Source organism: Podarcis filfolensis (assembly GCF_964270895.1).
Source record: "Podarcis filfolensis genome assembly, chromosome: 5".
NCBI classification, from domain to species: domain Eukaryota; kingdom Metazoa; phylum Chordata; class Lepidosauria; order Squamata; family Lacertidae; genus Podarcis; species Podarcis filfolensis.
In genome coordinates, this window is record NC_139608.1 from 44282685 (window position 1) to 44299002 (window position 16318).

The following is a 16318-nucleotide window of genomic DNA, read 5'->3' on the forward strand; positions in this document are numbered from 1 at the left end:
GGGGAGGGGAGTGTGAATATTTGACACACACCCCCTCAGCCCTTGGGCTGCCTTCCCAGTTAAGCTAGTGAAGCATTTGAGTCCTTGTGCCTCCTTCCTAAAGCCAAGTTAGTGCTTTCCAAGCTTTGGGAAGGAGGTGGGGAGGGCTCTAGGACTTTGCCAGAGCCTCACACCTCCTTCCCAAAGCCCAGCACCTGGCTTACCAGCTTCGGGAAGGTAGACAAGGGCTGCGGGGGAGCATCAAATGTTGCGGAGCGCCACCAAAAAGGGATTAATATGCATGGTTCATTCTCATTATTCCTACAGCTTTGGTCAGTTTTTAACATCCCTTCCCAGTAAGATCTTCTTAAACTGGACCGTTATTGCCCAACAAGAAAGGAAAGACTGGCTCTAGTAAGTGCTGGGTTGCTCACTGCAAATGTCTCGCAAGTACCATGAATGTGGGTACCACAGAGCAAATGCATCTCATCAGCTAATACAATCTTCAGTGGATGACATTCATTCTGACACAATGACGGGACAGCCCAAAGGAATAGACATCATGCAACATTTACCCTAGCAAGGACCTTGCGCTTCTCTAAGCAACTCCTGTCTGAAAGCATAGTTTCTCTGCCTTTTTTTATCCCATATCGGAGAACTTCTTCATAGAACAATCAGAACAAGCTGGTCCAACGCCTTGCCCAATAAATAACTCCCTTATGAGGAAATGTTACAACATTCGGAGCTTTTCAGTTGAGAAAAACAAAACCTAGTAAAGAGAGTATATGATGGAGGTCTATACTATTATGCAGGTGTGGGAAAGGATAAGAGCAGGCATGGCCAAACTTGGCCCTCCAGCTGTTTTCGGACTACAATTCCCATCATCCCTGACCACTGGTCCTGTTAGCTAGGGATGATGGGAGTTGTACTCCCAAAACAGCTGGAGGGCCAAGTTTGGCCATGCCTGGATAAGAGTTTTCCCCCCTCCCTCACATAATGCTAAAACCTGGTGTCCTCTAAAGAAGTTGAATGTTGGAAGATTCAGAACATACAGGACTTCACACAGCACATAGTTAAAATGATGGCATTCACTCCCACAAGCTGTTGTAATAGCAATCCACTTTTCACGGAGGATTTGGCTATCAGTGGCTATTAGCCAGGATGACTGTGTACTATCTCAAGAATTGGAGGCACTAGGCTTCTGAATACCAGTTGCTGGGAGAGGGCTGTTCTGTGTTCATGTCCTCCTTACATACTTCCCACAGGCATCTGGTTGGTCACACTGAGAGCAGGATGCTGCACTTGATAGGGCTTTGGTCTGATCCAGCTGGATTGTTCTTAATTAGCTGGTCACCTCAACCAAGCTGTGTCCCCAGCTTCAGGGAAATCTTATCTCCAGTCAGGTTGGTACCCTGCATATTTTGATTCATAAAACTTTCTAGGAGCGCTAGACACTTACTTTTATTTATTTTTTAATGAAAGCTCAGGCTCTGGAGTCCTCTGTTGACGTGGGCCCTGGTGAAATTGCTTCAGTTGCACCATGGATAATCTGGCCTTGTCCGCAACTCTGTGTGCATTTTTAATGGCAAATATAAGAATAAATTCCAAAGTCTATATCAGAGCAACACTTTTATTAAGGCGATCAAAGTGGCATGTAAGCTTTGAAGTCTCCCAGATCCTGCATACTATTTCATGACATTTGGGTTGGCTTAATATGATCTTTGGAAGTTTCCTTATGAGCAAACATGGCGACAATTACTCTGTGTGTGTATCAAAAATAAATGTTCACTATGTATACAGCAAGGATCCAATTTGATTGGTGCATGCCTGCTGATGACAGTCTAGCTGTGCCGCAGCGAAGAGGTTGAGAAAGAGGCACGGCTTAACATTGTGCAAGCAATGCTTTGTAAGAGTGTTCTTGTTTTGGAACAAAGAGGGGTAGTTTAAGCCCTTAAGAAAGGGTACTGAAGCCATTAATAAGAGCTTTCTTTATAAAGTCACGATCTGCTGTAAAACGCTACATACTTACACTTCCTTTCCTATGGAAACCAAGAAAAGTAATCACAAAGCAAATACTATAGGGTCATTGTCATCTCCCCGAAGCTATTCAAGATGAGACCCACTAATTAATGGGAAATTCATCAAGCTGAACAATGGGTCATTTTATGTGTTCAACAACATGTGAAGTACTGAGCATTTCTGGAAGTCATAGAACTGCAATCAAAAACTGTTTTAAGTGAGTTTGGAACTGCCTATGTTATATGGTGAAAAGTGAAGCTTGGAGAAGCATCATATTCTTGGTGCTGTGCTTGAAGGAGCTGGTATCTGTAGTGAGTCTGTCTTGGGATAGACATTGCCTTTATTACTATGTTCTTAGAATCTACTGAGGCAGGAAAACTCAGAACCCTTCAAAGCCCTACAGCTGTCAGGCACTATGATGCACAGCAACTGTAAGATGCAATTATACATGGCTATAATACATAGGAACGACTGAAGGAAACCCGAGTTTAATATCTAAATACAGATCTTATTTTTATGATAAAATATGATTTCCTCCTTTCTTAACTTGTACACTTCAATATTAGTTTGGACTTGTAATTCCTTTCTTTTCATTTCTCAGTTCTTCATCTTGATTGATTTATTCTTCTCTGCTCTCTTTCCCTGTATACGAAACACTCTAAAGAAATCAGTTCAAAGCAGTTACTATGAAAGTGTGCTAGAAGGCAGTAACACTTCAGAGGACAACAGGGAGCAGAATAAAAGCAAGATTTTACATCTAGTTTACAACATTCTGAATGTTCATAGTCCCATGCAATTTCACTCAGAGTGAATTTTGGAGTCATTCTTTGAACCCAAGTTCACTCAAAGCACACTTAAGCAGCCTAAATACACAATTCTTTTCCACTTAGTGTGTTATTCCAATTTGAAGGAAAAATGCCTGTTCACCAAAATAATCAAATGCCAAAATATACTGCACCTGTGTTCTTTGTAATATTTTATGATCAAAGGATAAACTAACCAAATACAGCTAGAACATACTTCCTGCACCAGTGGTATGTCTTGATGATTTTGAAATTGTACACACATTGGGTTGAGCTAGAATTTCATATCATCTCACCAGCTCAGCAACAACTTATTCAAACCAGCTTCAAATTACAACTAGAACAATGAATTAATCCAGTTCACCTAAAATATCATTCCATAAACAAAGACCTACACTATATAACAAACTATTAAATCTGGGGTCCCAGGATGGCACTGCCCTTGCCGTCCACCAGTCCCCTGGTCAATTTTTTAAATGAATTGTATTGGTGTATTTGTGGCAGCTGTTTGGTTGCGGGGGTTTGCCTTTGGGGAGGGGGTTATTGTTGCCTGCTTTTTGTGTTTTGACTGGTGTGTTTGTGTGATTTGCCTGGTTTTGGAGTGGGAGTTCTGAGCAGTGTCAGTTTCTCTTCTGTGAAAGCAGTATTGTGTGGTGTCCACAAGTTTCTTAGATTTCCAGATGTGTTCCTTGACCCAACAAAAGTTGGGGCCCCCTAAATTAATCTAATACATCAATTAAAAAGTATTTACGTGCACATAAATTCTAGCTGACAGAAGATGTGTCAGAACACAATACCTAAGCAGAAGTGGTAAAATGTTGTGTTGTGGGGTAAGGTGCTAACACTTCAAGGAAAATGTGCAGGAGGCAAAATATCATCATCATCATCTTGGTATGTCTGGGACGTGCAGCTGACAAAAGGTTTAGGAAGATGATAGGAGTAGCAGGCAGTCTTCACAAACTCACTAGAATCAACGGGAATATAAAGGAAGAGATCCTGATAGCAGGAAAGACATAGCTAATTTCCCAACCCACATAGATATGCAAAATAATTAGCTTATTACCCAAATGGCACAAATTTATAACAGTTTGCTCAGTCATATTCTGAAGGATTGGGCCTGTGTTTTGCAAAAGGCAGCACTTGTTGAACAGTGGTGGTTAGGTAATTTTAGACTCTGTCCTTAATGGGCTTTTACTTCAACATGTGGTAAGCCATCCCTCTTGTTCATTTTGCCAAGTGGGGTCCTGGACTTCTGCCAAGAGTCCTGGCACCGCTGTTGTCTAGCTAGCAGATGCTGAAAAGTCTTCTGACTTAATCTTTCCTAGCATGGGTCAAGGCTGTATCAGAAGCATGCTGCCACAAGCAAGGATGTTAATATTCATTTTCCTAGAATGTAAAAGCTTAGTTGGGTGCCAAGAGATTTATTTACTTGGTAACTACAGTTTACTTTGAGGCTTCAGCCACAGATTCTGCGGAACAAAGTGTTCCTTTTGGGAGCAACACTCTAGAAAGGGACACATTCCTAGTACAGCGGTTTGTACTTCCCTTAAAGCCTTTATTTTTGTTGGCCAAGGCTCCCATTATTTTCAGGAGCTTGAGCTAATGGTTAACAAAAACTGCACACATTGGATTGTGCTCTCATTGGGCACAAAGTCTCAAGGCAAGTTACTTTTTCCTGTGTATGAATGCTCCTTAACACTTTTGTTCAAATAAATCAAGAATTGACAATGCTTGGCTTCAAGGTTACACAGAATATCCACACATCCCAACTCCAAGAAGACCCTGTACACGTAGTAGAGTAAATCTGGTACAGTTCACTTGCAAAGTATTCTTGGAAATTGGATATGCATACATAGACAAAAGAGCTTTGAGATTACAGTCTAGGGTAATTATAGCTAGGGCATTCTCACACCACCTCATAATTTTCCTGGCCCAAGAAATCAAGTGACATTGAAGAGTCAATATAAAAAGACTCTCACATCTGCAGCCTCCCCTTAACATGGACAGTTTATTGCTGAACAAAAACATGTGATCCTGCCTCTCTGCCACCAGACAACCAGCCTGAAAACAGTCTGACACAGGGTATGCTCAGCTGTCCTCAAGCCTGAGGGCCTCATGCATTACAATTTGGTCTTGAAAGAAATGTGAAAGGGAACTTTGGTTTCTTGACCATATATGAAGGAAGTTTCACTCTACAATAAAAGAGAGTAGGAATCCAGGTGTTACCAATTTATTTATTTTAAAATATTTTTAGCCTGCCCTTCATTACAAAGCAACCCCAGGTCAGGATATAACAGTTAATTAAAACCACAATTATAAACATAGATCATAAAACAGGAAGAACTACTATATCAGTGATAAACAAACCCAAAACTTAGCCGGGGCTATTAACATGCTACAAAGGCTCTTACATCTGCCATAATGATTATACCACTGTATGGTATACTCACACTGGAGGTAGCAGTATCAAATAGATAGAAACAGTTGGAAAGCACTAGAAAATTTCATTGCATTGTTGATTTGGGTGGGGGAATTGTTTCACTATTTATTTTCCAGAAATAAATAAATACTGGTGTAAAGCTTTAGCAGCACTGGTACTTACAAAGGTGTACCCAGGGTCCCTTGTGTCTCTGGCAAGGAGCTATATCAGTGCCCCCACTCACCCACCAAATATCTTTACCACAATAGCCACATTAGAAATTATGACATTTTATGGGACCCAATTACTTGAAGCATCCAGAATGAAGGCGAGGCAGAAGGATGAAAACAAATGCACTGGTTACCCATTTGTTTCCAGGTTCATGTTAAAGCCCAGAGCAGCTGTTTCTAGGTTCAATTTAAAGCCCTTTTGGAGAAGCCATGTTGATTCTCTCTCAGCAAGGCATGTTCTTCTATGTTGCATAATAATAGCTCTAATATATTTAAGGCAATGGTCTTTCCTCTTAAACCCTTTTACAAATCAATATTTCATTAGTTACCTTCCTGTCAGCTGAATTTTAAACAAATTTAATATTTTTGTTAGAAAATATTCAATTGGACCCAGTGATTTGTTGATAGTTCTACAACTTCAGTTTTCGTCACTTCTATTTAGCTTTGTTTTTCAGATACCCTTCTTGGGGTCAGTGGGGGAATGAGACATAGCACCTGCCCACCATCTTCCACACTGAAGTTCAAAGCAAATAATAGAATTAATTTATCTACCTTTCTTTAGTAATCATGTCTTACTGTATCTTTGCTATGTAATGATCCAAATATCACCCTGGCTATTTTCCTGTCTCTAATGTACTTCCGTGTTCTGTTCATTGTTTTGAGTGGGATTCAACTAACACGTCACACTAATGGAGGCCCCCACAAGTGGCTAGCTAGCAAAACAGGGCTTTTCTGCCTCTTCCACTGCCCCTCCAGCTGGCTCAGGGGGAGTGTGAGAGAAACCCCAGAATAGCATGCAGGGGAAAGATAGGGGGTATTGCTCTGTCTGGCAAACTGAAATGTTTGTGCTGACAGAACTATTGACATAGTGTTTTGTTGAATTCCTTCTTTTAGCAATATGCGCCTCAAATTCTTTTTCACTTGCCTGCTAGTTTTGCTTTTCCAGCATATTTATTATACTTCCTCTTTTTCTTTTAGTTTTGGAAGGCTTCTACTTTTTAACACTTTAAATACTTCATCCCGTAACACATTAGACAAAAATACTTACAAAAATAATTTTTTGTTCCATTCTGTTGTTTATAGAAATATTGAACGCAAACTGGATATTTTTAATATAAAACAGGTAGATATTTATGCATATCCCTACATCAAAAATTTATTGTAACAAAATTGAATTCAGAAAGGCATTTTCAAAAGCAAAACCCTTCAACACACATTTGGTCTAAAAACTAGCTTTTCAGGTCACCATAAATGCACATCTAAGCCTCTTTAAGACTACGGAGAAGCAGTTCCACAATAGGACAGAATCTTTAAGTGCACAGGTAATGAATTAAGAATTAGCAAAAGAAAATCTGACACCTTCTATAGAGGCAAGGGAGTTGCATCAGTAATGTGTCTTCCATCTATCCCTCCAATTGCATAAACTTTGTTTGCTGCCTATGTGATAATGGATTAAGCCATTGATCTTCAACTGGTGGTTTGGGAACCACTATCACAGGGGTGGGGAACTTGTGGCCCTCCAGATGTTGCTGGATTACAATTCCCACCATCCGTCTCCACTGGCCACACAGGCTGGGGCCACGGATTTCTCACACTTGCACTATTATATCGCAGCCTGGTCTAAGGGAGGTCACAACAGCAGCAATACTAGACAAATTTTTGGTTGAAAACTATGAAATGGATCCCCAGGTGCATGTTTGGGTTAATTGTGGATTCTGGGTCTGCAAAAGTTGAAGACTAAGCATTGTATAGCAAGGTTTAATGAAATCTTTGTAATAAGACCATTGCTGTGGCTAGGTTACAGGAAATGTTAAAAATGAACTCCTTCATTGTGTTGTTGTTTAACCAGAGCTTTTTTTATTGTTCACAGGGCATTACTACTACTGGCTGGGAAACACAGGGCGTTGTCTCAAGCTCATATGCATGGAAGGGGACAGACATACTCATTTTCTACAAAGGCAGCAAAACAAAAGCTGGGGGAAGGGAGTAGAATATAGTGGAACATCTGCAAGAAGGGGAGCTAGGGCAGAGGCTGCAAGGGACAAAGGCAAACATGGTAGTGACTACAAACCAGAAGAAGTGGGCTTAAAGGAAAGTAGCAGGGGATAGAGAAAGGTTACTGCTGTTCTTCTGACAGACTTTCGTAAAACAAAGTCTGGTTATTGTCTTTAATAGGAATATAATCAGTTGCATGATGCCTTCCAAAGGGACCTCAAAGGCAGCCCTGTGCAATCTACTGTCACATCCACGCTGTGTGAGTAGCATCGGTATTCTGGTGTCTAGTTAACATGCACACAATTTCTCTCCAATTTTAACTAATTTATAGCATATTGCATATTTTAATGCTATTACTCACATAAACCATGAGATACAATGCTTGCGGTTTTTTGAAAGGTGATTATCCCCCCCATTTTAGGCACACAACTGAAAGGTTTCCCTTTCCTATTTCTAAACCAATACCATTAGTGTACAATAAACGTCTCTGAGAAGAACACATATTTTCCAATAAAACACTGCACACTGGAGATAATCCCTGAGAACACCAGTGAAACTGTCTTTCAGATAAATACTGGTTTCAAGCTTAAGTCCTGGGAGGCAGCTGGGAGTGCTGCAAAATACACAAACCACATTTAAGACAAATCCAGTCATCTTGACACATTTGTTCTTCCCCGAACTAGCTAGGTGTTAATGACATAATAGCACTGCAGTATTTATAGCTGTACTTACTGTACAGCATTCCTTTTTCAGATTCTAACTTACTATGCAGAGCGAAAACTGTGCATTAATGTTCATCATGCACTTCCCAGAATGAGGATCATTTGTTTCTTCAAAGCCCCTCCATGTTGGATTTTAACAAATCCTTGAAAGTGTGGGATCTCTGCTAAGAATCAGACCATAGTGAAGTACAAGTAAGCCATCCTAGAAAGTAGGAAAGAAAAATCACACTTGTAAACAAGTCAGAACAAATGCAAAAACAAAGCCTTGCCACACCTAAGTCTCTTTATGCCACCTAATGAAAATTTGCTCTTGATTGTGAATAATAAAATGCAGGATCTCCCAGTGTGCTATTTAATGAACAGAGGATCAAGGGAGTCAACAGCTGAGTATGAAGCCCACTTGTAATTTCTTCATGAGTACAGTCCCATTTAGAGGTGGTTTGAAAACAACTGAACAAGTCATTCAGTTGTTTGCCTGTGTCTGAACACTGTAATATCCCTTTTAAAGAGAGGCTAACAGTCAGAATGCACAACCCATTGTTGAACTGTTCCACATCATATTGCAGCCACTTTTGTCTTTTGACTCAGCTTCTCCATCAAGCCACAGTTATTGCAGAGGCTCCTTAGGATCCAATCCTCCCTTCCAGTAAGTTTGAGGGCTGCTTTGCACTTTACAAGGCAGTGTTTGCTGCAGTAAAACCAGTGTTCAGCTTAGCAAAAATGCCAAGTGTTAATGGCAGATGCATCATCCTGAACACCTATGTATGTATTGGAGAAACCTGACCGTCTGCAGATTCCCGTTGCATGTACAGTATAGTACATGTTTTCTTTGAAGATGACAAACACACTATGAGTCATTCTCCATAAGCAAGCTTCAGCTTTCGATCCCAGGACAAAGTGTTATAGAAGGCAATTTCCCTGAAACAAACTGCTGTAGTAAATGAAAAAGCAGGCACTGCTTTGGGGTTATATATAGGGTTGGTCCATACTTATTGGCAAGTCTGTACAAAAGCCGTAGGGAGTCAACTGGCAACCTCCATTTGACTGCATAATTGAGCCATTGAAATCAGCCAAATCACAACAGTTTTATATGCAGCCCTAGCATGGAAGTTTGGATATACAGAAATGGTGCCTTATGATAGGTTTAGCCTTGCCACAAGTCTGTCACAATTTCCTGACAGGCTACTATTAGGTCTGAAAGGCAATGCTGTGATTGTGACTTCTTCTGATATATAGTGTGTTCAAATGTTGGAGATGTGTTGGCTAGAAAAGATCTACAACATCAAACAAAACATCACCTATGAGCAAAATAAATTTTAAAAAATGTACTGCTGTATAACACCTTTCTCTACTGATTACACTTCATTCTGACACCTTGTCTAGAATGCAAAGTTAGCACTTATGCACCAAAGTGAGAAATGAACAATTCAACCTGTAAAACGGGTTATTTTAATTCAGTAATTCAGCAAGCTATCCTCAGATTTGATTAAAAGAGCCACCAGATTATAAACTGTATCTTATTTTTTTATTTTCAATTGTCCTTATATTGTACAATTTTAAAAAGTGGTAAGAATTCTACATTACTGCTGTGATCAAGCAAAGACAATACGTGTGTAGAAAGAGGCTTCTACAATGACTGCTGTTCTAGATGTGACCAGAGTATGCAAAATAATCCTGCCCTACAATGGGCAGCGGTTGCACCCAGCACCTGCTATCACTATGTGCACAATACTCTTGAATGCTAAAGTACAAGATCAGCATTGTCAGTTCTGATTCCAGATGCACACTCTACCCACCACTGTCCTAACAAATGATTAGTGCATACAAAGCAGACAGAGCCAACCACCTGTTCAGCAGGGCTGATCTGTGAATGCAGAAGCACATGCTTAGCCTGCAGTATGCAAGGATGCCTAGATCAGAGCACATTCACCAAGGATAACAGAGTTGGTGAATTTTCCTTTTCCTCAACCTACTAGGAGATCCATGATATACCCTTTTATGTCTTTAGACTGGGAGAGACTGCTTTCATTAAAAACAACAACGCTCTAAACCATAACAGCCTGAAATTTAGATTCAGGTAGGTAGCCGTGTTGGTCTGATGCAGTCAAAATATATATAAAAAAATAAAAAATTGTCCAGTAGCACCTTAGAGACCAACTAAGTTTGTTCTGGGTATAAGCTTTCGTGTGCATGCACACTTCTTCAGATAACTGAAATTTGTTTATTTTTTTAAAGTAATGTGCTGGTAGAAGTCATTTAAACACTACATGAAGACTCAGATAGACTTAAGAAGCAGTCCTATACTTAAGTTCTGTTGGCTAAGATGCTATAGGATTTGGCTGAAGGCTTGCTGTCCTGGCCAGCTTCTAAATATGCCAGCAGCACAACAGAATGCTGTCAGAACAGATAAAATGGGGTGGAGTCATGGGCAAGGCAGACTGGTACAGAGGAGGAGCACACTTGCGCTGTATCCTATAGCCCTTCAATCCTGGTTGACAGGTAACTTTACATCAGTGCCAGACCTGGCATAAGATTTCCCTCTATGCTTGAGTCAGTGACCACTCTGTCCACATCAAAAGATCATTAGATGCACTTGGCCTCAAAACACACATGGGAACCTGAACACATGGCTAATGCTTCTTATCTCAGAATCCTAATATGTATCTCACCTCAGTACTCTGGACACATACTGTACACACAGCCCCATTCCACTTCAACAGCTAGACCTCACACAGGTTAGCAAGAGAAGGAGAAACACATGCTATGATGTTTAACTGGTGCACCTGACACCTGTCTCTCTTCATCCCTTTTTGCTATACTTGAATACTCTTATCCTGCCTCAACAGTGCTGCTGAAACATTCCTCCCCAAAACACTGGGGAGCAGTGTCTTCCACACAAAAGGGAGGTGCTCATCCGTACACACAGGCAAACTTGCTGTTGGTAAAAGCCAGACGCTCCACTTCAGCCATTGCCACTGCTGGACTCATGCACACTTTTGCCTTAAAGGTTCACAACTCAGAAGCTTTCCCGGCAAATGCAGTGCTTGGCTATATCCCCAAGGGGTATATGGGAGGCTGAGGCAGGAGCACCAGGGGCAATTCCCTTGCAGCTGTGGCATCACCTTACCTGCACTGCACTCTCCCCTAGAGCTCGCTGGATTTCCCTCAAAGTCTGATAGTGTTCCAGCAGGTGATCACCACATATTATGTCTACCTAGAAATAAACAGAAAAAGTATCAAAATGTGTTTTCTTTAGCTGCAACAAGCTAGGGGCTTTAAAGTTTTAATTCAATGGCTGTTTGAGAACACATTTTATGTATCTATTTCATCTCCAGAAATGTTCTCCCGGACCTCAAACTACTCTTTTATAGTCCCAATTTCAAAAAGCAATTCGAGGATTTGGCAAGAGATCTCTCCAAAACACAAGTTTTTATTGCTATCAAGAACCCATTGCCTGCAATAGCACTGTAAAGTAACAAGCCGCTATGAACATGTAAAGGACACTCCTAAACAGATTGAGTTCGTTTGAAGACAGCACCCCCTGTCCCAGCTTCGTAAGACTTATTGCTTCTCTGTTAACTACTTTAAATATCCTTTTCCTGTCTTATTAACTCCAATGACTTTGGACTTTGTTCAAATATTAACTTCATTTTGAACTGTTCAGTGGATGTGTCAATAAATATCTCAAGAAATTCCATGTTCAAAGCAAATATCCCTTCAGAACAGGTGTGGTTAAACTTGTTAACATGAGCAGGTGTCCAAGTATCATTTTAATTAAATAACGCAGGAGCTCCTGGGTGCCAGTTCTCTGTGGACACTGTGTACATGCCATTTGCAATCTGTATCTCATTTGATACTAACAAGTCCCAGAGATACTGATCATTGGCAACTCTCTGAATGATTCTTTAAAACTAAACACAGGTGCACAGTCCATTCATGTAAGAATTGCATGCAACTATTGCATGATATTGCTTAAGTCATCCACACCATCAGCAAACAGAAATCTCAAGTGTGATGCAACTGAAACAAAGATAGGATCAACAAGTCATGATCATGTCCATGTTTAATATCTAAGTCGGTAGAGTTCAGTCTTTCTAGTGTCAATGAATTGTTTCTGTGTTGATCAATGTGCTGTCATTTTGTTACCTACAAAACACTTTTGCACTACCGGGGATTTGGGGTTGTGTTCTAGGGTACAATTTTAACTCCTGCAGTTTCAGGAGTTTGCAAGATTTGCAAAAAGCAAGTGGCAGCAGCAGACAAGTTGTCTTTAGGTTGTTTGTTTTATTTTATTATGTATTTTGTGTTTTCATTTTGTATTTTTATGTTGTGAACTGCCCTGAGATCTGTGGATGAAGGGTGGTATATTAACGTAATAAACAAACAAACAAACAAACAAACAAACAAACAAACGTTTTTTACTGACAATTTCACCATCAATCCTTGATAAAAGCTTCCTCAGTGTGAAAATGGCTGACTGGGTTCTTAACAATGAGTTGTGCATCTTTGACTTATCTCTGGTGCTATTCTATGGTGGGTACGAATCTGTTCTGAATAACAGGAGGCAGATTATACTCAAGATGTTTCTGGATATTTTCAGAACCACCTCTCCCAGTCAGCAGATGATTATTTTAGGTTTTTTTAAAAAATCCAACAAAAACAAAACACATCCTGGAAACCTATAGGGAGTCAGAGATATCTTCACTGTTTGAAATGTTTGAATTTAGTTCTGTTTCCTTCACTGAGGATTTTATTGACTTAGTCTGCTAGAACAGTGTTCCCCAACCCCCGGGCCGCAGACCGGTGCCGGTCCGTGGATCAATCGGCACCGGGCCGCCCAAGGAACTTCAAATCATTTCACTGTGGCGGGCGGCCGAGGCGCAGAGCATTGTGCCCTCTCAAGCCCGCCCATTGTGTGACAATAGCGAATGAAAATTCGCTATTGTTACACTGATGCTCCTCCTGGCCAATCAGGGAGCGGGTCCTCCCGCTTCCTGATGGGCCGAAAGGCAAACCTCACGCCATTGGCCGAGGAGGAGGCGCCACGGGAGGACTGAGGACTCGAGGTTGGAGACGCGGGGACTGAAGAGAAGCTGCCGTGAGGTAAGTGCACGGAGGGGGGGGGGAACTCAGCACTATCAAACGGAAAGAGGAGCAGCAATGGTTTTATTAGAATGCCCTCTCATTCACCCAGGCCTATTGCACTTATTTAGGTCAACAACTCCTGGGTCGAATGTGTTTGTGCGGGTTCAGGCATAAGTGCACGGGGGTGGGGGTTCTCTGCTACTGAGGAGACTCAGCACTATGGCGCGATGATCTCTGTATTGAAAGGGGGAATGCTGGGGCATCTCTGTATTGAAAGGGGCATGCTGGCATCTCTGTATTGAAAGGGGGCACAGTCATCTTTTGTGATTTATATATATATTTCACAGTTATTTTGATACACTGGTCATATATTTAAAACACTGATCACATTTTTGCATTGATAGTTTTTTGATTTACATTCGGATTTAGGTGACATCTGGAGCTGAGCGGTTGCAAGCAGCAGTGGAGTGAAGAGAAAGAGAAGGTATCACTCTTCTAGCTCTTCTATCTGTTCACCGGTACTCGTGTGTACTGACGTGTTATTGTGTCTGCTTTAACCCACAAATTAGCAAAAATGAGTATGAAACAGACATCGTTAGAAAGTTTCCTTGGGAAGAAAAAAAGGCCCAGTGAACAGACAGAAGAAGAGCCTTCAACATCAAAGAAACATGCAACTTTTAACAGACAATACCATGAGTCCTATTTGAAATATGGATTTATCGGGACAGGTGATTCCCACGCATCAAAACCGCTCTGCATAGTTTGCGGCGAGAAGCTCTCTAATGAGGCAATGAAACCTTCAAAACTGCTTCGCCACTTGACCGCCAAGCACCCTGGCATAAAAGACAAGCCCCTGGAGTATTTTGAAAGAAAAAAACGGGAGCACGAAGCACAGAAGATATTTATGAGGGCCACCACATCAATAAAGGAGAATGCACTGAGAGCATCATATTTGGTGGGTAACCGCATTGCTAAGGCTAAAAAGCCATTTACTATTGGTGAAGAATTGATCTTGCCCTCCACTAAAGACATTTGCTGTGAACTTCTAGGAGAGGCTGCTGTGGAAAAGATAGCACATGTGCCTTTGTCAGCTAGCACTGTGACTAGGCACTTTGAGGAAATAGCACAATTGTTGGAAAGGATTAATACATCACCGTGGTATGTACTCCAGGTTGACGAATCTACAGATATCGACAACAAGGCACTACTACTTGTTTATGTGCGATATCTATATGAGGAGGATGTGCATGAGGATTTGTTATGTGCACTATCTTTGCCAACCAACACCACAGGAGCAGAACTGTTCAAGTCACTGGATGGTTATATATCAGAAAAACTGAAATGGTCCTTTTGTGTCAGCATATGCACAGACGGAGCTGCTGCCATGACCGGACGACTGTCTGGTTTAACTGCTCGGATTAAGGAGGTTGCACCTGAGAGTGAATCTACGCATTGTCTCATTCACAGGGAAATGCTGGCAAGCCGAAAAATGTCACCGGAATTTAACAGCGTATTGATGGATGTCGTTAAAGTTATTAACCACATCAAAGCACATGTACTTAACTCGCGCCTGTTTGAGCAGCTTTGTGAGGAGATGGACGCAGAGTACAGATGCCTTCTCTTATACACAGAAATAAGATGGTTATCCAGAGGAAAATCGCTAACCAAAGTATTTGAATTACGAGAGCCATTGCAAAGATTTCTCTCAGAAAAGAAGTCACCGTTGGCAGCACATTTCAGTGACAAGGTATGGGTCGCAAAACTGGCTTACCTGTGTGACATATTCAGCCTGCTCAATGAACTCAATCTGGGCCTTCAGGGGAAAATGACAACTGTTTTCAAGTTGTCAGACAAAGTAGCTGCATTTAAAGCCAAACTGGAGTTGTGGGGACGGCGCGTGAACAGAGGCATTTTGGACATGTTTCAGACATTAGCAGGGATCGTAGGCGAGACTGAGCTTGAACATTCATTCTGCCAGTTGGTGCACGATCACCTGTCTTTGCTTTTAAAAGAGTTTGAGCGCTACTTCCCAACCACAAAAGACCCACAAACTGGTAAGGAATGGATCCACGACCCATTTGCCAACAAATCAGGTGAATCTAGCATGTCAATGCAAGAAGAAGAACAACTGCTGGAGATTGCAAATGACGGTGGCATTAAAACTACGTTCAAGACAACAACTCTACCGATGTTCTGGATTAAAGTCATGGCGGAATACCCTGAGATTGCCACCACAGCACTTAAATCCCTATTGCCATTTCCGACAACCTATCTGTGTGAAGCGGGGTTTTCTGCAGTGACAGCAACCAAAAAAAAACAACCAATGGAATAAACTGGACATAAGCAACACACTTCGGGTGTCATTGTCTCCTATTACCCCCAGATGGAACCGTCTCGTTGCAAAGAAACAAGCTCAGGGTTCTCATTGATTTGGCATTCTAGTGAGTTAAATAAAATAAATCACTTTATATTCATTTTTTGGTGTAGCTGTATTTTATTTTGAAGGCATGTTTAAATACAATTAAATTAAAATTATTAAATCAAAACAAGCGGGCCACGAAAAAATTATCAAACATTTACCAGTCCGCGGCGATAAAAAGGTTGGGGAGCACTGTGCTAGAGGATGTTCACCTTCCTAGGTTTCATAATTAGGATTTTTAGGAAGAAGGCTTCTGGTATAACTCCTTTGCTTGACACCACAGAATTAACTTTATTTTAAGGATAAAAATTATGACTTATGTGCTTCCCCCATTTGAACAGAAATGAAGTTCCTTGGTCTTGTATTAAAGAGCATGTAGCAGTGTTGGTATTCTCCGATAACTCAATACTCTATAGGTGTGGGAGAGGAGACCTTGAAATTTAAGATTCAGGTAGGTAGCTGTGTTGGTCTGACGCCGTCGAAATAAAAAAATTAAAATATTGTGCAGTAGCACCTTAGAGACCAACTAAGTTTGTTCTGGGTATAAGCTTTCATGTGCATGCATGAAGAAAGCTTATACCCAGAACAAACTTAGTTGGTGTCTAAGGTGCTACTGGACAATCTTGAAATTTGTGATAGTCTGTTTT

At 41.1% G+C, this 16318-nt stretch overlaps 2 protein-coding genes across 4 annotated transcripts in view; one reads left to right on the plus strand and one right to left on the minus strand.

Moving 5' to 3' along the window:
- Nucleotides 1-5017: 5017 nt before the first annotated feature.
- The window catches only part of PCGF6 (polycomb group ring finger 6), a 28563-nt gene continuing 17262 nt past the window's right edge, over nucleotides 5018-16318 (minus strand). For both annotated transcript variants that reach the window (XM_083616462.1, XM_083616463.1), the window contains 2 exons: nucleotides 11295-11381; nucleotides 5018-8369 (listed from right to left, as the gene is read on the minus strand). In XM_083616462.1, coding sequence (XP_083472588.1) covers nucleotides 8301-8369; nucleotides 11295-11381 — 156 coding nt within the window. In that variant the 3' untranslated portion in view covers nucleotides 5018-8300. The remainder of the gene's footprint in view (nucleotides 8370-11294; nucleotides 11382-16318) is intronic.
- Nucleotides 13244-15725, plus strand: LOC310763638 (SCAN domain-containing protein 3-like). 2 transcript variants are annotated; one of them, XM_083616112.1, is made up of 2 exons: nucleotides 13244-13270; nucleotides 13822-15725. In XM_083616112.1, the coding sequence occupies exon 2, from the start codon at nucleotides 13827-13829 to the stop codon at nucleotides 15582-15584; it is 1758 nt and encodes a 585-aa protein (XP_083472238.1). In that variant the 5' UTR covers nucleotides 13244-13270; nucleotides 13822-13826; the 3' UTR covers nucleotides 15585-15725. The 2 variants fall into 2 exon arrangements, with proteins under 2 accessions (XP_083472238.1, XP_083472239.1); XM_083616113.1 differs by lacking the exon at nucleotides 13244-13270 and adding an exon at nucleotides 13680-13736 and having other exon boundaries at nucleotides 13856-15725.